The sequence below is a fragment of the Notolepis coatsorum genome, assembly GCF_963971535.1.
Source record: "Notolepis coatsorum genome assembly, chromosome: 18".
Taxonomy (NCBI): Eukaryota; Metazoa; Chordata; class Actinopteri; order Aulopiformes; family Paralepididae; genus Notolepis; species Notolepis coatsorum.
Genome location: NC_140182.1, coordinates 1,763,871 through 1,786,485, shown reverse-complemented (window position 1 = coordinate 1,786,485; position 22,615 = coordinate 1,763,871). Strand labels below are relative to the sequence as shown.

The following is a 22,615-nucleotide window of genomic DNA, read 5'->3' as shown; positions in this document are numbered from 1 at the left end:
TCGGTGTGTGGGAGTGCTATAGCTATATGGTGGCTCATGTGTGCATCTGTTTGCTTTGATATGGGTTTCAGAGCGAAGGCTCCTAATGTGGCATGAAAGTGGATTCAGGCTTACTGAGGGGGAGTGTGCGAAAAGAGTGCCGTTCAGTTTCTGTTTCGTTAGTGTGCTCTTTAAAGGGAAAAAACGGCCATTTAAAGAAATATATATATTATTTAGTAGGAACCACAACATGTTAGAGGAAGGTCTGCACTGCACTCACGCTGCACGTTCACCAGGAGGGAGAGTGTCGTCGCAGCTGGTTTGAAAGCGAAAGTAAACAGGCTTCTCTGCTGGCTGTGGCTCCAGGGGAGTTGAACAGTTCTGGCTCTGCTAGTTTCTTTTCTATCTTTTGGCGCTTTTTTGGTGGACAAACCACCGCACATGTGCACCGTGACTCGTGAGTGGAGTCTAGCTCTGCTAGCACACATAGCCTACTGTGTACAGACGGTTTAAAACTGTATTTAAAAAAATAAATAATTTACCTACATTTTCTCCTCCTTCTTCTGTGATTTTTCCTCTCGTGCCAATTCTCCCTCCCCTGTCCTGATCGTTGCTCGCATGTGCCCCCCACTGGCCGGTCGTAGGGAGGATAGAAGCCCATCACATGTCCCCTCCGATACATGTGGAGGCAGCCAGTCACATCTTTTCACATGCCAGCGCGGACTCTTAGTGGCGAGGTGTAACGTGTGGGAGGCTCACACTGCCCCCGCCATCTCCTGTCTTTGCTGTGCAGGCGCCCTGACCGACCTGTAGGAGTCGCTGTTTACAACGTCCAGATTACCACCCATCGACTTCCCTCCCGCTGACTCTGCCAATTGAGTCAGTATGACGGCCGGCCCAAGCCGGAGGCAACGCTGACAGCCGGATTCGAGACCGGTTGCGTTGGTGACGAGTGCAATGTCCGCTGCGCCACCCAGCCGCCTCACTGTATTTTTTTATTAGAAAGCAAACTAAATAAATGGACAAGAGAAAAATAAATCTCAATTTGGTCAGTATTGTCATTTGGACAAGCAAAGCCATTACTTTAAGTTACAGGCAAGAAAGACAAGTCTGTCCACTGTCTCTGGTTTTAAAGCTGCCCCGTTGCAGGACACACATTTTTTTTAATATTTTTTTAATTATCAATCGATATCAATTATTAAAATATATCGCGATAATTATCATTATCGTTTTATCGCCCAGCACTAAGGGAAGTATCAACTTGTAAAACTCCATATTGAGCTGGAAATAAAGCACCATACAGAAAAGGAAACTCCTCTTTCTTCCCTACATTACTGCAAGACGGATCGCTGCATTATGTTGATCCACTACAATAGAACACATTAAATAGCTTAAATAAGTCTAACCAGCTAGCACCAACGTCAGCTTTTTTTGTTTAGAAAAAGCTCACGCCAACTTATGAGGCTTTAACTGAGTGGCGAGACTAAACAAAAAAGGCTAAATCGAAACTAAACAAAAAAGACTACAACGAAAATGCTCAGACCTGTAGTTGACTAAAGCTCGACTAAACAAAAAATAGATAAAGGTGACTAGATATGATGAAAACGAAAAAGAGCATTTGAGACATGACTAAGACGAAAACAAAAATAAAATATAGCTGACGAAATTAACACAGTAATGCAGATTTGATGTCCATTGAATGGAGTTTCCACAAGTATCTAGGGCGCCCTCGTGGCGCACCGCATAGTGCCTCGCACACCTACGCGGCCGCCCCCCGGGCCCGCCTCGCGCTAAAAAAAAAGTATCTTAAAAAAATAAAATAAAAGTAGAGACTGAGGCGCAGGTGGGTGAATCCGTCTGCAGTTGTGTAATTGTTAGTTCCTCAGAAACCTCTCGCCACCAGACATTTCGGTACCGTTCCCGCCGAGGTTTCTTTCAGCTGCAGACCCAACGTGTGGAAATACGTCTCCAACTTTCTCAAAAACACTGTTAACTTCATATTTTGTCTCGTTCTGCTGATTCCAATGACACCACCTCGGTCACAGGTGCGTCGGTCTCCTCACACGCACACCTCTGTGGGAAGTGTTTCATTACTCGCAGGTTCCATGTGAAGACTAGCATGTCAGCAGACCCTGTAGTGCCAGCCATAGTGACGGGCTCAAAGTAATACAGATTATACCCGGTTCTGTGTGTGCCTGTGGCCTTTACCGCTCGCCCAAAGACTTGTGTGTAAGATGCCTCTGTCTCTGTATCTCACATGTTACGTGTCCCTTGTTCCAACACAGAATGTGCCTGTGTCCTCAACTGTCTGCTCTTCTTGTCTTAACATCTGGTGTCTTGCTGTCCTCAACTAGTCTCCTCTGTACTGTCTACACCAGGGCCCACATTTATCAATGGTGCGTACGCACAGATATGTGCGTAACCCGTGCGTACGATCATTTCTAAGCAAAGTGTGGGACTTATCAATTTGAACGTGTGCTTGACTTTGTGCGTATATATACGCACAGCTCTGACCATGCGTACCTGGCGCCCAGCGGTAGAATATGAAGACTGCAGACGGACAGCATTATGCTTTCATCAGTTTCATGCATTAGTTTCAACAATGACGTGTTCTGTATGACACGTAATTCACTATAGTTCATTGTAAAATAGCGACATTAGTGTAATTATTGTCAAACCCTAAATAGCATTTGGAATAGGTATATTTCTGAATGAATTCAGCCTGGTTCATAGCGTTATTATAGGAATACTTCTCGCGGTGTGCGCTCAGATGTTTTCACAGATATAGGGCAGTCTATTTGCAGAGAGAGAACATAATAATATTAAGTAGAGTTCGCTACCCGAGACACATTCTCCTTGATTTGTACCCCAATTTGAGACCCACATTGGAGCGTGGAGAAAAACGCAGTGTTGGATGTCGATGTCGTAATTTCCCCAACCCCCCCCAACTACATACAATATCCATATATCAATAACAGGAGGCCAAGAGAGGATTTTACGCCAGGTTATCCAACATCATCGGAGCAATAGACTGTACCCATGTAGCTTTCAAAGCTCCATCAATAAACAAATCCAGTTATGTGAACGGGATTCCACTCTGTCAATGTACAGATAATCTGCGATGCGCATTTTGGCTGATGATGTCGTTGCCGGTGGCTGGGAGGAACACGACTCATTCAGGCCTAATTGTATTTAATTCAATTGTAATGTTATTGGTATCTATAAATAAAACATCACTTAAATGCAGATCAGGGTTATCCACTGAAGCCATAATGACTCTGACCAGAACCACGGGCTCACGAGCGCACAATAGGCATTGTAGAGCGCAGAGTTGACCTGTCATTACAGCTTAATGTCGGGTCAGCTTGTAATTTATTTCTGTCAATGTGCTGGTTCTGTAGCAGGACTGGGTCAGTCAACATCCTTGGCTCCCGGCGCACCGAAGATAGTCTTCACGCTCCCTCCTCCTCAGCGGAGTTGTCTGTGAACTTGACACCTTCATTGGATATTCTCAAAAAATATCTATAATCATACGATTAAATATTGTTTAAAATAAAACGCTAAATACTATTATTCTGTGTGTCATGTTTCCAAATAAGATTGGTCACAACGAAATGCTTTCTAGCTTCAATGTGTTGGTTAGAATAGATGACCTCAGTTGAAACTTCACTGACAGCGAGATTGATCACGGAGGACTTGCTCTCAGTGACGTTTCAAGTCCGCTTAGTCCATTATTCTACATTCCATGGGGGTGTTTCATGACCATATATGGATAATCATGCACGACCATTGACGGTAAGAACAAATGGTATTTATCAACACAGAGTGTGCGTACGACCTGTCATCAAAGATTTCTCTGTGCGTAGAGACATTCTAAATTCTGTGCTTAAGAACGAAAATAGAACACTTTCTAAGCATTGTTGATAAATGAGGCCCCAGGGGTTCTCACACTTCTTTATACCCCACTTTTATTTAGGATTTTTTTCGGCGACCCCACACTTAACGCATCGCGTAATGTCAACGTGGAATCAAGGAATATCAAAATAAAAGCACACGTTGTTGAACTTGATCATGCATATTTATTAGAAAATGTAATTACAGCACTATGTTATCAATACACATTTATAAAACTAGTGCATATTTAGCCAAAATATGTTGCGACCCATAGTTTGAGAACCAGCTGGTCGACACCATCATCTGTTGTCCGTGTGCATCGTCTGTCATATTCTCGTGTTACATATTTTCTTTTCTTCCTATATGTAAAAAATTTACATGGGGGGGAGGGGGGGGGGGGGTAGAAGTAATTCAAATCCAAATGATTGATATCTGTAGATCCGCTAATCTATCCTTCTATGAAGCACCATCTCCTTCTCAATGCAATTAAGGTGTTTCTTTTTTACATTATATAATTCAGAATAAAGAAGACGCTGATGAGGGTGTTGGGTTAGACCTGGACAGAGGGGATGAGGGTGTTTGGGTTAGACCTGGACAGAGGGGATGAGGGTGTTTGGGTTAGACCTGGACAGAGGGGATGAGGGTGTTGGGGTTAGACCTGGACAGGCAGAGGGGATGAGGGTGTTTGGGTTAGACCTGGACAGGCAGAGGGGATGAGGGTGTTGGGTTAGACCTGGACAGACAGAGGGGATGAGGGTGTTGGGTTAGACCTGGACAGAGGGGATGAGGGTGTTTGGGTTAGACCTGGACAGACAGAGGGGATGAGGGTGTTGGGTTAGACCTGGACAGGCAGAGGGGATGAGGGTGTTGGGTTAGACCTGGACAGGCAGAGGGGATGAGGGTGTTGGGTTAGACCTGGACAGACAGAGGGGATGAGGGTGTTGGGTTAGACCTGGACAGGCAGAGGGGATGAGGGTGTTGGGTTAGACCTGGACAGAGGGGATGAGGGTGTTTGGGTTAGACCTGGACAGGCAGAGGGGATGAGGGTGTTTGGGTTAGACCTGGACAGACAGAGGGGATGAGGGTGTTGGGTTAGACCTGGACAGACAGAGGGGATGAGGGTGTTGGGTTAGACCTGGACAGACAGAGGGGATGAGGGTGTTGGGTTAGACCTGGACAGGCAGAGGGGATGAGGGTGTTGGGTTAGACCTGGACAGGCAGAGGGGATGAGGGTGTTGGGTTAGACCTGGACAGGCAGAGGGGATGAGGGTGTTTGGGTTAGACCTGGACGGAGGGGATGAGGGTGTTTGGGTCAGACCTGGACAGAGGGGATGAGGGTGTTTGGGTTAGACCTGGACAGGCAGAGGGGATGAGGGTGTTGGGGTTAGACCTGGACAGGCAGAGGGGATGAGGGTGTTTGGGTTAGACCTGGACAGAGGGGATGAGGGTGTTTGGGTTAGACCTGGACAGGCAGAGGGGATGAGGGTGTTTGGGTCAGACCTGGACAGGCAGAGGGGATGAGGGTGTTTGGGTTAGACCTGGACAGGCAGAGGGGATGAGGGTGTTTGGGTTAGACCTGGACAGAGGGGATGAGGGTGTTTGGGTTAGACCTGGACAGGCAGAGGGGATGAGGGTGTTTGGGTTAGACCTGGACAGAGGGGATGAGGGTGTTGGGTTAGACCTGGACAGGCAGAGGGGATGAGGGTGTTTGGGTTAGACCTGGACAGACAGAGGGGATGAGGGTGTTTGGGTTAGACCTGGACAGAGGGGATGAGGGTGTTGGGTTAGACCTGGACAGAGGGGATGAGGGTGTTTGGGTTAGACCTGGACAGACAGAGGGGATGAGGGTGTTGGGGTTAGACCTGGACGGAGGGGATGAGGGTGTTTGGGTTAGACCTGGACAGAGGGGATGAGGGTGTTTGGGTCAGACCTGGACAGGCAGAGGGGATGAGGGTGTTTGGGTTAGACCTGGACAGGCAGAGGGGATGAGGGTGTTTGGGTTAGACCTGGACAGAGGGGATGAGGGTGTTTGGGTTAGACCTGGACAGGCAGAGGGGATGAGGGTGTTTGGGTTAGACCTGGACAGAGGGGATGAGGGTGTTGGGTTAGACCTGGACAGGCAGAGGGGATGAGGGTGTTGGGTTAGACCTGGACAGGCAGAGGGGATGAGGGTGTTGGGTTAGACCTGGACAGAGGGGATGAGGGTGTTTGGGTTAGACCTGGACAGACAGAGGGGATGAGGGTGTTGGGGTTAGACCTGGACGGAGGGGATGAGGGTGTTTGGGTTAGACCTGGACAGGCAGAGGGGATGAGGGTGTTTGGGTTAGACCTGGACAGAGGGGATGAGGGTGTTTGGGTCAGACCTGGACAGGCAGAGGGGATGAGGGTGTTTGGGTTAGACCTGGACAGGCAGAGGGGATGAGGGTGTTTGGGTTAGACCTGGACAGAGGGGATGAGGGTGTTGGGGTTAGACCTGGACAGAGGGGATGAGGGTGTTGGGGTTAGACCTGGACAGAGGGGATGAGGGTGTTTGGGTTAGACCTGGACAGGCAGAGGGGATGAGGGTGTTTGGGTTAGACCTGGACAGGCAGAGGGGATGAGGGTGTTTGGGTTAGACCTGGACAGAGGGGATGAGGGTGTTGGGTTAGACCTGGACAGGCAGAGGGGATGAGGGTGTTTGGGTTAGACCTGGACAGGCAGAGGGGATGAGGGTGTTTGGGTTAGACCTGGACAGACAGAGGGGATGAGGGTGTTTGGGTTAGACCTGGACAGAGGGGATGAGGGTGTTGGGTTAGACCTGGACAGGCAGAGGGGATGAGGGTGTTTGGGTCAGACCTGGACAGGGTTAATGCACTGGGATCCATGCTGTGCGTCTGTGGTGTTCTGTGTAGATCTCTCCCACTGTCTGGGTGGTTACAGCCAGGCCTCCTCTGTGTTGACGTCACGTGGTCTAGAATGAAGTACCCTCACAGAAGTGCCTCCATGTGGCACCAGTATCACAGCTCCATCCTGACCAGTCACGAGTCCAGGCCCGGTCCACTCTGCCCGGTCCACTCTGCCCGGTCCACTCTGCCCGCTCCACTCTGCCCGCTCCACTCTGCCCGCTCCACTCTGCCCGGTCCACTCTGCCCGCTCCACTCTGCCCGCTCCACTCTGCCCGGTCCACTCTGCCCGCTCCACTCTGCCCGCTCCACTCTGCCCGGTCCACTCTGCCCGCTCCACTCTGCCCGCTCCACTCTGCCCGCTCCACTCTGCCCGCTCCACTCTGCCCGGTCCACTCTGCCCGCTCCACTCTGCCCGGTCCACTCTGCCCGCTCCACTCTGCCCGCTCTACTCTGCCCGCTCCACTCTGCCCGGTCCACTCTGCCCGCTCCACTCTGCCCGCTCCACTCTGCCCGGTCCACTCTGCCCGCTCCACTCTGCCCGCTCCACTCTGCCCGCTCCACTCTGCCCGCTCCACTCTGCCCGGTCCACTCTGCCCGGTCCACTCTGCCCGGTCCACTCTGCCCGCTCCACTCTGCCCGCTCCACTCTGCCCGGTCCACTCTGCCCGCTCCACTCTGCCCGCTCCACTCTGCCCGCTCCACTCTGCCCGCTCCACTCTGCCCGCTCCACTCGCTTGTAGTCTCCTGTTCAATATGTCTCGTCTGTAGTAGAGAGACGGTTGTTTTGCAGCACCCTGTGAGTTCTCTCTGCTTCAGTCAATGCTTTTCTTGACACATGTAACGCTCCCACCCGCCAGTGTTAATTTTGTCAACTAAAATTATGACGAAAGATGTTCGTTTTTTTGTATTTATTTTTTATCATTCCATTTGGGCTGTGGGGGGTGCTTAATGTCTGAAGGAGTCGACTGAAGGCTTGTTGTCCTCTGTGGGGGGGGGGGGGGGGTGCTTAATGTCTGAAGGAGTCGACTGAAGGCTTCTTGTCCTCTGTGGGGGGGGGGGGTGCTTAATGTCTGAAGGAGTCGACTGAAGGCTTCTTGTCCTCTGTGGGGGGTGCTTAATGTCTGAAGGAGTCGACTGAAGGCTTCTTGTCCTCTGTGGGGGGTGCTTAATGACTGAAGGAGTCGACTGAAGGCTTCTTGTCCTCTGTGGGGGGTGCTTAATGTCTGAAGGAGTCGACTGAAGGCTTCTTGTCCTCTGTGGGGGGTGCTTAATGTCTGAAGGAGTCGACTGAAGGCTTCTTGTCCTCTGTGCAAAAGCATGCAATTGGTCCACTGATGGATACATCTTGATATTTGTCTAGTCTGTGTGTTCATTAGATGGGTGAAATCATCCTTCAGTGCCTCTGTGCCTGTTTTCTTAGGCAGTTAGCCTCTGGTATGCGCGCCATTAGCGCTAGCCACGCTTCTAGGCCTCTTTTCTTTTGGAAAGAATGATAATTTTTTTTTTTTTTTTTTTTTTTTTATTCAACTAAGAGGTTGGCAGTCGACTACGGCTCCTTTCGACCGATTAGTCGACTAATCGACTAATAGGGGTCAGCCCTACTAAATAGTTAATTAAATATCGTTGATATAAATGTAATTTATAAAAACCAGGACGAAATTTCTCTTCATGCATGTTGATATTGTTGACTAAAACAAGACGAGACAAAATAATTATAACTTTTCTTAAATGCCATCGTCCCGGCAGAGCAGTGTGACGGCTGACGGGGAGCTCTGTGTTATTAGCATTAGCTGAAGAGCTAGTTTTAGCTTAACGTTACCTTGGCTAAAGTTGGGACTATTCATAATCCAGCTGCAGACCTGCAAGCAAAGTACAGCAAGTTGGCAAAGGAGTATTCCAAGGTAAATCACTTTTTCACCAGTAACGTTACATTGTTTGTCTTTCCATCTAGCTCGCGTTAACTAGTGGCTAACCTAGCTCACGCTAACGTGGCTAACTGATCGACCTCTCCCACACATGCACGCAATTAATGACATGTTGCGGACAGCCATACCGGTGACAATGTTTAGCTTTTAGTGCCAAATGATAAGAGTCTGAGGCGGAGTCTCAAAAGAGAATGTTGAATATTTATTTTGCATTAAAAATCACAACATAGACGTTACTACTAGCTAACTGGAACGGAGCAGCCTGGATAGGAAGTGCAACAACGTATAACGTCCGTGCGGAACCACTGTGCCAACAACCTTTCTGTGGGTGAACTCATTGAGCATAGTTGTCAATTAATGATACTAATACTAATCAATCACCTGTTGTTGAATAAATACCATTACTTTCTAGTTATTACTAAAAAACAGTATATATAAAACAGTAGCTGTAAAAAAGAAAAGAAAAAAAAAGTTTTATAATTTAATTAAAAAAAAATCTGTCAAAACACTAACCGATCGGGGGAGCTCCCGTAGCTCACCGCATATCTCGGCGCTATTTCTGCGTCGGGGAAAACCGTGCTCGTCACGGATCTGGGGGACACAAGTTCGATTCCCGGACCCGCCGTCATTTCTCAGAATGTCTTCCCCTGCTCTACATCCCATTTCAACCTGTTTCTGTCGGTCATGCTTGACCAGAAAAGCGATAAACGCTAAAAAATAAAGTAAAAAAAAAAAAAAAAAAAAACACTAACCGATCAAAACATAACATGCTGTAGCCGTGTACAGAGCTCAAAACATAACATGCTGTAGCCGTGTACAGAGCTCAAAACATAACATGCTGTAGCCGTGTACAGAGCTCAAAACATAACATGCTGTAGCCGTGTACAGAGCTCAAAACATAACATGCTGTAGCCGTGTACAGAGCTCAAAACATAACATGCTGTAGCCGTGTACAGAGCTCAAGTCCAAAACAAAACATGATGTAGCCGTGTCGGATATTTTTTTTTTTATTTCTCCATGTGGTAAATACACAGGTCACAACATGTTTACAGGAACGTTTTGGAGTTGTATTTTGAGTGTATTTGTAGTGAGTGGAGTGTTGGGAACTAGGCTACCCTGGCACACCTACTTCTAGTGAATGACGCTAAGCTAGGCTAACGGTGCGGGCATCCCGACGCCTAATGCATGCACAGAGACGACACATTTTTGTCAACAACTTTTTGTTTAACTCCAGGGTAGATGGCAAATAAGCGAATTTCCCAAAAAGTTTGCCTGTTCCTTTAAGCTGAATTCAACACTGACATCCATCCAAATGCTTTCTACTTGTGTCATTACACCTTTCGAATTTCGAATAAAAAAGAGGAAAAGTGGGTAAGTCGTGTTTTGGTCGAACAGTGAATTAAATACAGGGGAGAAGACAAGGGAACGTAAGACGTAAATTATTTAATTTAAAAAAAAATTAATGATCTTTTTCCAGTTTTTCTCCCCTCCCAATGTTAGTCGTTATGCCAATTCCCAATCCCCTTCCTGGTCGTTGTGCACTCTACCCCCTACCATCGGTCTTGGAGGGCGGAGACTATCACAATGCTTCCTCCGACACACATGTGTACCCAGCCCACCGCTTCTTTTCACCTGGCAGCGTGGACTCTCACTGGGGGAGTGTAACGTGTGGAAAGTCACACTACCTCTCCCAGATCCTTCCCTTGCTGTGCAGGCGCCCCGACCGAACTGTAGGAGTCGCTGTTTACAACGACCCGGACCCACCCTCGCCGGGTTTCCCACCCGCTGACACTGCCAATTGTGTCAGTATGGACGGTCGGCCAACCCGGAAGCACCACAGCTGGATTCGATCCCACTGGCTCTGTGGTGGTAGACAGACGCTTAGTCCGCTGTGCTTCAATGACTCATTCAGAGCCTTGGCAGAGGCCCCGGTCTCCATCTCCATAACTAACAGTGGTTGGTTGGGACTGCCGTCAATCATCTCCTTGGTCTTCTTCAAAACTCTCTTCTGGACATCGGCCTTGCTGGCACGGTCCAGATCATCCATCGTCTTCTTCAGACGTAGAGCATCAGCCTTCTGGGCCTTCTGGGCCTCTCCTCCCGTCACAGCAGGCAGTGTGTGTTGCGACCGGTGGCCTGTGCCGACATGTCCTTGCCGCCCTTTCCCCTGAGACTTCAACTGAGCAGCTTTCTTCACCTCCTCAAAGGCCTCCAGGTCTACTCCCATCCCTCTCTCCTCAGCAATCGGAGCAGTCAGGTCCAGAGGGAAACCGTAGGTGTCGTACAGCAACCATGCTGTGTCACCAGGGATGGTCTTGCCATCTCCCAGGCTCTGTATCTTCCGGTCGAGGATGCGGCGCCCCTTGCTGAGTGTTTTAAGGAACTGAATCTCCTCCTTGTTTATAATGCCCTTCACCATGTCTGGATACTTCTTCAACTCTGGGAACACATCACCCAGTGACTCCACCACCACGTCAACCAGAGACGCAAAGAATCCTTTCTGAGCTCCCAGCTTCTCAGAGTAATGCACTGCACGACGGAGAATCCTCCTCAGTACATAACCTCTTCCTGTGTTGTCTGGTCTGCATCCATCTGATAGGGCGATGGTGATGGTCCGTGCATGGTCTGCCACAACGCGGTAGGCCATGTCAATACCATCTTTATCTTCAGCACCAACCTTACCGGTGTAGGGTGTGGCACCTGTACCCTTCTGAATGGCAGCGAAGTACGGCATGAAGAGGTCAGTGTCGTAGTTTGACATCTTGTTCTGAATGATGGACACCAGACGCTCCAAACCCATGCCTGCATCTATACTATATCTATCCTTAGGGAGGGGATTCAACTCGCTCTCCGACTCCCTGTTGAACTGAATGAAGACAAGGTTCCAGATCTCCAGGACGTTGGGGTCGTCCGTGTTGACCAGCTGAGAAGCATCTCTGTCTCCGAGGCAGTCGTAGTGCAGCTCGCTGCAGGGACCACATGGTCCGGTGTCCCCCATCTCCCAGAAGTTATCCTCCATGCTGCCTGGCAGGATGCGACACTCGTCCATCCCCAGTTTCATCCAGATCTCTTTGCACTCCAGGTCAGGTTCCAGGTCAGGTTCCAGTCCGGCGGCAGGGCGACCACCAAAGTAGGTGACGTACAGACGCTCGATGGGAATCCCAAACTCCTTGGTCAGCAAGTCCAAGGCCATCTTACAGGCCTCATACTTAAAGTAGTCTCCAAAGGACCAGTTCCCCAGCATCTCAAAGAAGGTGTGGTGGTAAACGTCTTTCCCCACGTCGTCCAGGTCGTTGTGTTTGCCTCCGGCACGGATACACTTCTGGGTGTTGGCAGCACGACGCGGGTGGGCCATGGTCTTCAGGAAGATCGGCTTGAACTGGTTCATGCCAGCATTGGCGAACAGCAGCGTGGGGTCGTCCAGTGGGACGGTGGAAGAGGAGTGGACAATTTGGTGCCCATGGCGACGGAAGAAGTCGATGAACTTGTCACGGATCTGAGATGCCGTCAGCGAAGAGTCCATTCTGAATGGGCTGCAGAATACAGTACGTTAGTGGAAAGCTAGAATGACTGCCGGTAGCAGTTGCTTAAATAAGAATGTTAGAGGTTCTAGAAGGTTCTACTATGACATCATCACCAACGTTCCAGCATGCCTACTATGACATCATCATGTTCGGGCGGGACTAATGTTCTAGAATGTTCTCCCATGACATCATCACAAATGTTCCAGAATGTTCGGGCGGAACTAATGTTCTAGAATGTTCCTAACAATAGTTCCGTGGGTGAATTATGTACCATTACAATTACTACAATGCTGTATTTGTTTTAAACGAGACAATTTAGAAATGGGCAATGGGGAAAGACATTGCGATTTCAAGCGAGGTGGACCGGCCGGAAACAACAATGACGTCACCACTACACCTCCCTATAGACCAGGAAGTAACCACTACACCTCCCTATAGACCAGGAAGTAACAACTACACCTCCCTATAGACCAGGAAGTAACCACTACACCTCCCTATAGTCTCGTCTCGCATGTTAAGAAAAACATTTGCCTACATAGGCTTAAGAGGTTAAGGAAGAAAACATAACAATGATTTAAATAATTAATTTAAATTAATAAAGAGAAACCAGGATAATGCAGGTCGACTTGAATGTGACATGTATAGAGTGTTTGCACTGACGTCACGATTGACATCAGTGCCCCGGTGCGCGGCCATCTTGGCGTGATACTTTGATGTAAACAACAGGTGATTGAATGAGTGAATGAATGAATGAATTGCGCAATGCATTTTATATTTAAGATATGTCTAAACCCAAAAAGAGTAAGCTGGAAGCTGCTCGAACATATAGAGAAGGACTATATCCCAGCCGTAATCCCTTATAATGCTTATATTCAAGACGCTATAAAATGAAAACGTATTGCTGAAAAAAATATTTCTTTAAGCCATTTTGAAGGGACGGTTTATGGTCTCGATTGACAATGAGAATGGACAGATAGCAATACTATAAAGTATAGATTTAGCTCTACAAACAGCCTCACAAACTATGCAAGTCTGTTATGAAATGCTGGCCGTCTAGAGTGATATTAGACGCATCCAAGTGGCTGGGAAAGTGTTCAAGTAAACAAAACCCAACATCCAACCAGTGATGAATTAGCATCATTGTTCAATGCTCTTAGCACAACTGGCTCTAAGTCTTCTATTTTGTCGCTGATTGAGCCTTATTCAAATGATTTTGTTCCCATGCCGATGGGTGAAAACTTTCCTCTGGTGTTAACGGAATTACGAAACGAGCACGCAGTTCACATGGACTATACTGATGTATTGTCCATTTGTAATGGTGTTGACATTTCGGTATCCGAAGAGCGAGCACATGCAGTTGAGGCAGCTACAAGGGATCAAGCTTCCTCCAAACTGTGGTTTCGATTTCGTGCTGGTCGGATTACAGCATCCAAAATGAAAACTGCATGTTGCACTGATCCAAGCCAACCAGCCCAGAGCTTGATAAAAAGTGTATGCTATCCCGAATCATACAAATTTACCTCAAAATCCACTACCTGTGGATGTACTCATGAGACATTTGCACGTGACATGTTTACAGATGGACATAAGAAATCTCATGAAAATGTGAAAGTGCACGACACCGGGTTTTTTTATAAATCCAAGTGTGCCATTCTTGGGTGCTTCCCCGGATGGCCTTGTTTCTTGTGATTGTTGTGGTGTCTGTGTAATTGAAATTAAATGTCCATTCTGTGTAAAACGTGACAAGTTAGATAGTGTTAATCTATTTTACTTAGAGAAGGATGTAGCCCCTTCCGTGACTGCGATGTGCGAGCCAGGGGCTGGCTTTTTAATATGCAGTCACTCTCAGCTAAATAGCTCGCAGGCTCGTTTGGACCACCAAGCACTGCTTAGGAGCTCGGGGTGGGTCAAAAATATATCAGATATGAATTTCAAAGGTACCCAGCGTACAATTAGGGTTTCACACAGCGACGCGCTGGGGTCTGAACGCTCGGAGTTGCTAATAAACAGTTTAAATCATAGTTATAAAACGAGTGGTACTCACAGAGCGAGCCGTGTATTACTGCTGTTGGTGTCACAGCGCGTGTGTGAGTGTGTGTGTGCATAATGTATGAATTTGCACACATACATACCAATATCATATTCCTGGCATGTCTCTTCATTATGTTCTCTGTGGCGACCAGAATAGGGGAATAACGACATGTCACGTGACGGGATTATGGTAATAACAGGAAATAAATAATGATCTAATAGATTAGTGCCTGTAAAAGAACAGTAATCGGATACTTTTGAAAAAAAAAGTGATTCGTTTGATTGCTCAAGAATGTGTTTGATGGGAAAAGCCATTTAGATTTAGTTGAGATTATAATCACTGATTAATAATGGATGTAGATGATTGTGGTAGTATTATTCAATGTATAGTGACATCTGTATGTACATATAGGCTGTACATTGGAATAAGTTGTTCAGACGCATATATCCTTTGGAGACGAGTAATCTTTAGTTTAAGTAAATTAAATGTTACCAAGAATACTCCATGGCATACATTGCTAATTAGTTTTAAGCATGGAGTGAGTGAGTAATAGCTAAGGACTTGCCGTTTAAAGTGAACGTTCATTGGATTCTGAGCCAAGATATTCCAAGAGACACGACTCAACTCGAGGCCTATAGAGAACCATCCCGTTGGAATCTGGTACCAGATTACATACAACATATACCGCTCTTAGCCCTTTCACTACCAGGTTAACCTTCTGTAGTATGGTTGTGAAAGGGTTAACCCTCTGTATTGTCGCAGTGAAAGGGTTAACCATTTGATAGTGGTAGCCTTTTACTGTTTTTATTTTATTCTTTATTTTTTCGGCACATGTTTAAGTTGACTGTCGATTTGTCTCGTTGTTTTATGAGCCAGAGGCCCAGGAGGCGACCCACTTAACCCCTCACTGCTCCCGATGAGCAGGTGGGCACCTGGCATGGTGATCCCAGCTCGACACACTTAACCCCTCACTGCACCTGGCATGGTGATCCCAGCTCGACACACTTAACCCTTCACTGCTCCCGATGAGCAGGTGGGCACCTGGCATGGTGATCCCAGCTCGACACACTTAACCCCTCACTGCTCCTGATGAGCAGGTGGGCACCTGGCATGGTGATCCCAGCACGACGCACTTAACCCCTCACTGCTCCCGATGAGCAGGTGGGCACCTGGCATGGTCGCCTCCGCCGTCGGTGTCGGAATGTGTGAGTGACTGGGGGAGTGAGTGAGGCACAAATTGTAAAGCGCTTTGGATAAAACCGTTATATATAAATGCAGTCCATTTTAGGGCTGAACGATTAATTGATTTTAAATCGAAATCGCGGTTTGGAATGATGCAATTAGCAAATTGCACACAAAAAAACGCCCTTTTTTTTTTACCAGGAAGTCCCATTGAGATACAAGATGGGTTTGGGAGAGGGAGGTAAGGGGTTTTAGATTGTGTGTTGTGAAGTTTAGACTTCAGAGAGGGAGAGTAAAGTACAGAAAAAAACTGCTATCGATTCCCAGGTAAAAAGAAACATGTTCAGGCTCGGTGTCCCGAACAGACCCCACACGTAGGCCAGATGCAAGCCGCATTTTACAATAAACCTCTGTGGGGCTGCTTAAAAAAAATCGCAAATTTAATCGCAATCGCAATATCTGTCAGAAAAATCGCAATTCGATTATTTCCCAAAATCGTGCAGCCCTAGTCCATTTATACAAATATAAATGTAACCTTCCCCAACCCTGTTTGTGTCTGGCCTCAGCTATAGGCGCATAGCGTACGGAATGAGGTCATCCATCCAAAGTTTCTCTATCGACATGTTGATTCCTTTGAGAGAGAGAGAGAGAGAGAGAGAGAGAGAGAGAGAGAGAGAGAGAGAGAGAGAGAGAGAGAGAGAGAGAGAGAGAGAGAGAGAGAGAGAGAGAGAGAGAGAGAGAGAGAGAGAGAGAGAGAGAGAGCTGTGTACAGACGTCTAGATACGAGAGAGAGAGAGAGAGAGTGTGCTGTGTACAGATGTCTTGACAAATCTCTCAGCGGGATCCTTTCATCTCTGTGTCTCTGAAGCCGTGCTGCTGCCTGTTGCAGAACACTGGTTTAATCAGACCTTGATACTGGAGACTAGAAAGCAAGGGGCTGCTAAACCATTAGAAGCATCCCCTCTCTCTCTCTCTCTCTCTCTCTCTCTCTCGTCTCTCTCTCTCTTCTCTCTCTCTCTCTCTCTCTCCCTGTCTCTGTCTCTGTCTCTGTCTCTCTCTCTCTCTCTCTCTCTCTCTCTCTCTCAATTCAAATCAAATGGGCTTTATTGACATGGGAAACATACGTTTACATTGCCAAAGCCACACAAAACAAAACAATCAAACAGATAAAACAAAAGAAATCAGTACATTACAGAAGGAATTTCTTGTACAGTCTTTATGGTGGTTGTATTCCGCTGGATGTCCTTTTCTTGTCACAGCAGCTCACAAATCTTGCTGCTGTGTTTGCACATTCTTGTATTTCTCCCAGTAGATATGGGAGTTTTGAGTTATTGTCCATGTTTTCGAAGTCTCTTTGGGTGTTTGCAATTTGTGGGAAGTATATGTCTCTGATGTCTTGGTATAGTGGGCAGGTTGTTAAGAAGTGGAGCTCGGTTTCCACCTCTTCTTGTGTGCAGTGGGTGCACAGTCTGTCTTCTCTTGGGAGCCAGGTCTGCCTATGGCGGCCTTTCTCGATGGCTAGGCTGTGCTCGCTGAGTCTGTACCTAGTCAAGGATCTCCTTAGTTTTGGGTCAGTCACAGTGCTCAGGTATTCTGCCACTGTGTACTCTGTTTAGGGCCAAATAGCATTTCAATTTGCTCTGGTTTTGGGTTGTTTCTTTCCAATGTGTCAGATAGTTTTCTTTTTGTTTTCTTATAATTTGATTTAGTCCAGTGTGGTTTCTGTCTGGTGGCTCTGCTTGTGTTTGTGAGCAGAGTCCCAGAACCATCTGGCTGAGTGGGCATCTCTCGAGGGTCTCTCTGTGGGTGAGGGCTTTGTTGTGGAGTGTGTCTGGGCCGCTTTCTTTTAGGTGATTGTGGAATTTGAATGCTCTTTTGAATTTTGATGATTAGTGGGTATCTTCCTAGTTCTGCTCTGCATGCATTATTTTGGGTGCGGATTTGCAAAATTCTGCATGCAGAGTCTCAATTGGGTGTTTGTCCCATTTGGTGACGTCTTGGTTTGCAAGTGGGCCCCAGACTTCACAACCATATAGGGAAATCGGTTCTATGACGGAGTCTAATATTTTGAGCCAGATTTTGATTGGAATGTCTAACTTGATGTTCCTTTTTATGGCATAAAAAGCCCTTCTTGCTTTGTCTCTCAGGTCGTTTACAGCTTGATTGAAGTTCCCTGTAGCACTGATGTTTAGGCCGAGGTATGTGTCGTTTTTTGTGTGTTCTAGGGAAATTGTGTCTAGGAGGAATTTGTATTTTTGTTGTTGTAGGCTGGGCCTTTTTTGGAATATCATAATTTTAGTTTTGTTTAAGTTTACTGTCAGTGCCCATGTCTGGGAGAATTTGTGCAGAAGGTCAAGGTGCTGCTGTAGCCCTTCTTTTGTTGGGGACAGCAGCACCAGGTCATCTGCAAACAGTAGGCATTTGACTTCTGTGTTTGCTAGGGGGATGCCAGGTGCTGCAGTTTGTTCCAATGTTTTTGCCAGTTCATTTATGTATATGTTGAAGAGGGTTGGACTCAAACTGCACCCCTGTCTAACCCCCCGGCATTGAGGGAAGAAGTCTGTGTGTTTTCCCTCAATCCTCACAGCACATGTGTTGTTGGTGTACATTGACTTTATGAGGTCGTAGGTTTTCCCTCCAATGCCACTATCTAACAGTTTGTACATCAGACCCTCGTGCCAAATTGAGTCAAATGCTTTTTGGAAGTCAACGAAACAGGAGTATACTTTGCTTTTATTTTTATTTATTTGGTTGTCGATTAGGGTGCTGAGGTGAGAATGTGGTCTGTTGTACGGTGATTTGGTAGGAAGCCAATCTGTGATTTGCTCAAGGTTTGTTGTTTGTGAGGAAATGTATGAGTCTGTGGTTAATGATCATACAGAGGATTTTTCCAAGGTTGCTGTTGACACAGATCCCACGGTAATTGTTTGGGTCATATTTGTCTCCCTTTTTGTGGAGCGGTGTTATGAGTCCTTGGTTCCAGATATTGGGGAAGATCCCGGAGCTAAGGACAATGTTAAGGAGTTTTAGTATAGCCAATTGGAATTTGGAGTCTGTGAATATGATCATTTCATTTAGGATACCATCCGCTCCGCAGGCCTTCTTGATTTTAAGTGATTTTATTTTGTCCTGTAGTTCTTGTAGTGTAATTGGGGAGTCTAGCGGGTTCTGGTAGTCTTTTATGGTTGACTCCAGGCTTTGTAGTTTGTCTTGTATGTGTTTTTGCTGTTCGTTTTTTTGTATTGGCTAAAGAGATTGAGAAGTGGTTTACCCATACATCTCCATTTTGGATGGGTAGCTCCTCGTGGTGTTGTTTGTTTATTTTGTTCCAGTTTTCCCAGAAGTTGTTTGCTTTTATAGATTCCTCTATATCTTGTAGCTGGTTTCTAACATGTTGGTCTCTTTTTTTTCTGACTGTGTTTTTGTATTGTTTCAGTGTTTCACTGTATTGGAGACGTGTGTTCTGGTTGTCTGGGTCTCTGTGTTTTTGTTTGATAGGTTCCTTAATATCTTCCTGAGATTTTTACAATCATTATCATACCATTTGTCATGCATATTTGTATTTCTATTTTTCCTCGCTTTCCTATTTGAGGCCTTTAGGTTGGATAAGGAAGCTGTAAGGTCAAATATGTTATTGATGTTTTCTACCGCCCCGTTTACACTTTTGCTGTTGTGTTGGAAGTTTTTTTCTAGGAATTGGTCTAGTTTGGATTGGACTTTTGTAGCTTGATAGCGGATTGGAATGCTTCCATACTACTTTCTTTCCATTTGTAGTGTTTTTTAATAGTGTGTAGTTTGTTTGGTTTTGGTATTTCCTGGTTGGGTGTTGATCTATTCAGGTAGACAGTGGTTTTGCTGTGGTCTGACAGGGGTGTTTGCTGGCTGACTGTGAACGCTCTGAGAGACTCTAGGCTGAGGTCCGTGATAAAATAGTCTACTGTACTGTTACCCAGAGATGAGCTATATGTGTACCTACCATAAGTGTCCCCTCAGAGCCTACCGTTAACTATGTACAGTCCAGCGAGCGACAGAGCTGTATAAGTTGTGACCCATGTTTATTTGTTGTTTGGTCATAGTTATTTCTGGGGGGCATATTTGGGAGGGGATGTTCCCCCCTCCTGGTAGGTGTTTGTCTCCCTGTGTGCTGAGAGTGTCAGGTTCTCGTCCTGTCCTGGCATTGAGGTCCCCACAGACTATAATGTGCCCGTAAGCTGGAACTGGTTGATTTCATCTTGTAGGATTAGGAACATGTCTTCCTTGTAGTATGGGGATTCAATCTCTCAATTCTCTCTCTCTCTCTCTCTCTCTCTCTCTCTCTCTCTCTCTCTCTCTCTCTCTCTCTCTCTCTCTCTCTCTCTCTCTCTCTCTCTCTCTTTATGGGGATCTCTCTCTCTCTCTCTTTATGGGATCTCTCTCTCTCTCTCTCTCTCTCTCTCTCTCTTTATGGGGATCTCTCTCTCTCTCTCTCTCTTTATGGGGATCTCTCTATCTATATCTCTCTCTCTCTCTCTCTCTTTATGGGGATCTCTCTCTCTCTCTTTATGGGGATCTCTCTCTCTCTCTCTCTCTCTCTCTCTCTCTCTCTCTCTCTCTCTCTCTCTCTCTTTATGGGGATCTCTCTCTCTCTCTCTTTATGGGGATCTCTCTCTCTCTCTCTCTCTCTCTCTCTCTCTCTCTCATCTCTCTCTCTCTCTCTCTCTCTCTCTCTCTCTCTCTCTCTCTTTATGGGGATGCTTATTATCCAGAGGTCCACCAGAGGGTTGCAGTTTGTCTGGTCGTACAGCTGCAGCCCGGGGCGCTGCCTTTGAAGACCGAGGGTCCTGTAAATAAAACAACAAGCCTCTCTAGGGGCCTCCATTCCTGCCTCTCTCCCTCCCTCTCTCCTCTCTCCCTCCCTCTCTCCTCTCTCCCTATATACGTTTGATTTTATTACATCAATAGTGTTTTCATAAGTACACTGTAATGTAACTAATGCACGGCCTGTCTGGCATTTTAAATCTCAAAAGAGAAAAATTGTGAAAAGGTCACAATCATCAAAGCATCGGTCCTCCATAATATACCTGGACCCTCCTCTCTCTGGGTGTTCCCCACCTGGACCCCTCCTCTCTCTGGGTGTTCCCCACCTGGACCCCTCCTCTCTCTGGGTGTTCCTCCCCACCTGGACCCCTCCTCTCTCTGGGTGTTCCCCACCTGGACCCCTCCTCTCTCTGGGTGTTCCTCCCCACCTGGACCCCTCCTCTCTCTGGGTGTTCCTCCCCACCTGGACCCTCCTCTCTCTGGGTGTTCCCCACCTGGACCCCTCCTCTCTCTGGGTGTTCCCCACCTGGACCCCTCCTCTCTCTGGGTGTTCTCCCCACCTGGACCCTCCTCTCTCTGGGTGTTCCTCCCCACCTGGACCCCTCCTCTCTCTGGGTGTTCCTCCCCACCTGGACCCTCCTCTCTCTGGGTGTTCCCCACCTGGACCCTCCTCTCTCTGGGTGTTCCTCCCCACCTGGACCCCTCCTCTCTCTGGTGTTCCTCCCACCTGGACCCCTCCTCTCTCTGGGTGTTCCTCCCCACCTGGACCCTCCTCTCTCTGGGTGTTCCCCACCTGGACCCCTCCTCTCTCTGGGTGTTCCCCACCTGGACCCCTCCTCTCTCTGGGTGTTCCCCACCTGGACCCCTCCTCTCTCTGGGTGTTCCTCACCTGACCCTCCTCTCTCTGGTGTTCCTCCCCACCTGGACCCTCCTCTCTCTGGGTGTTCCCCACCTGGACCCTCCTCTCTCTGGGTGTTCCCCACCTGGACCCTCCTCTCTCTGGGTGTTCCCCACCTGGACCCCTCCTCTCTCTGGGTGTTCCTCCCCACCTGGACCCTCCTCTCTCTGGGTGTTCCTCCCCACCTGGACCCCTCCTCTCTCTGGGTGTTCCCCACCTGGACCCTTCCTCTCTCTGGGTGTTCCTCCCCACCTGGACCCTCCTCTCTCTGGGTGTTCCTCCCACCTGGACCCTCCTCTCTCTGGTGTTCCTCCCCACCTGGACCTCCTCTCTCTGGGTGTTCCTCCCCACCTGGACCCCTCCTCTCTCTGGGTGTTCCTCCCACCTGGACCCTCCTCTCTCTGGGTGTTCCTCCCACCTGGACCCCTCCTCTCTCTGGGTGTTCCTCCCCACCTGGACCCTCCTCTCTCTGGGTGTTCCCCACCTGGACCCTCCTCTCTCTGGGTGTTCCTCCCCACCTGGACCCTCCTCTCTCTGGGTGTTCCCCACCTGGACCCTCCTCTCTCTGGGTGTTCCCCACCTGGACCCTCCTCTCTCTGGGTGTTCCCCACCTGGACCCCTCCTCTCTCTGGGTGTTCCTCCCCACCTGGACCCCTCCTCTCTCTGGGTGTTCCCCACCTGGACCCTCCTCTCTCTGGGTGTTCCCCACCTGGACCCCTCCTCTCTCTGGGTGTTCCTCCCCACCTGGACCCTCCTCTCTCTGGGTGTTCCCCACCTGGACCCCTCCTCTCTCTGGGTGTTCCCCACCTGGACCCTCCTCTCTCTGGGTGTTCCTCCCCACCTGGACCCTCCTCTCTCTGGGTGTTCCCCACCTGGACCCTTCCTCTCTCTGGGTGTTCCTCCCCACCTGGACCCTCCTCTCTCTGGGTGTTCCTCCCCACCTGGAACCCTCCTCTCTCTGGGTGTTCCTCCCACCTGGACCCTTCCTCTCTCTGGGTGTTCCTCCCACCTGGACCCTCCTCTCTGGGTGTTCCTCCCACCTGGACCCTCCTCTCTCTGGGTGTTCTCCCCACCTGGACCCTCCTCTCTCTGGGTGTTCCTCCCCACCCGGACCCCTCCTCTCTCTGGGTGTTCCTCCCCACCTGGACCCCTCCTCTCTCTGGGTGTTCCCCACCTGGACCACCTCCTCTCTCTGGGTGTTCCCATCGGACCCTCCTCTCTGGTGTTCCACCTGGACCCTCCTCTCTCTGGGTGTTCCCCACTGGACCCCTCCTCTCTCTGGGTGTTCCCCACCTGGTCCCTCCTCTCTCTGGTGTTCCTCACCTGGACCCCTCCTCTCTCTGGGTGTTCCCCACCTGGACCCTCCTCTCTCTGGTGTTCCCCACCTGGACCCTCCTCTCTCTGGGTGTTCCCACCTGGACCTCTCTTCTGGGTGTTCCCCCTGGACCCCTCCTCTCTGGGTGTTCCTCCCCACCTGGACCCTCCTCTCTCTGGGTGTTC

General features: G+C 48.4%; 2 protein-coding genes across 2 annotated transcripts in view; both read right to left on the bottom strand.

The window, feature by feature from the left end:
* cadps2 (Ca++-dependent secretion activator 2) overlaps positions 1-22,615 on the bottom strand; it is a gene marked incomplete at its 3' end in the record, with an annotated part of 521,480 nt that overhangs the window by 354,260 nt on the left and 144,605 nt on the right.
* LOC311245570 (alanine--tRNA ligase, cytoplasmic-like) lies at positions 5,730-12,205 on the bottom strand (the record flags this gene model as incomplete). The annotated part of the gene is made up of 3 exons (XM_084335463.1): positions 5,730-5,841; positions 6,888-7,519; positions 10,562-12,205. 3 exons carry the CDS (start codon positions 12,203-12,205, stop codon positions 5,730-5,732), a joined length of 2,388 nt encoding a protein of 795 aa, XP_084191589.1.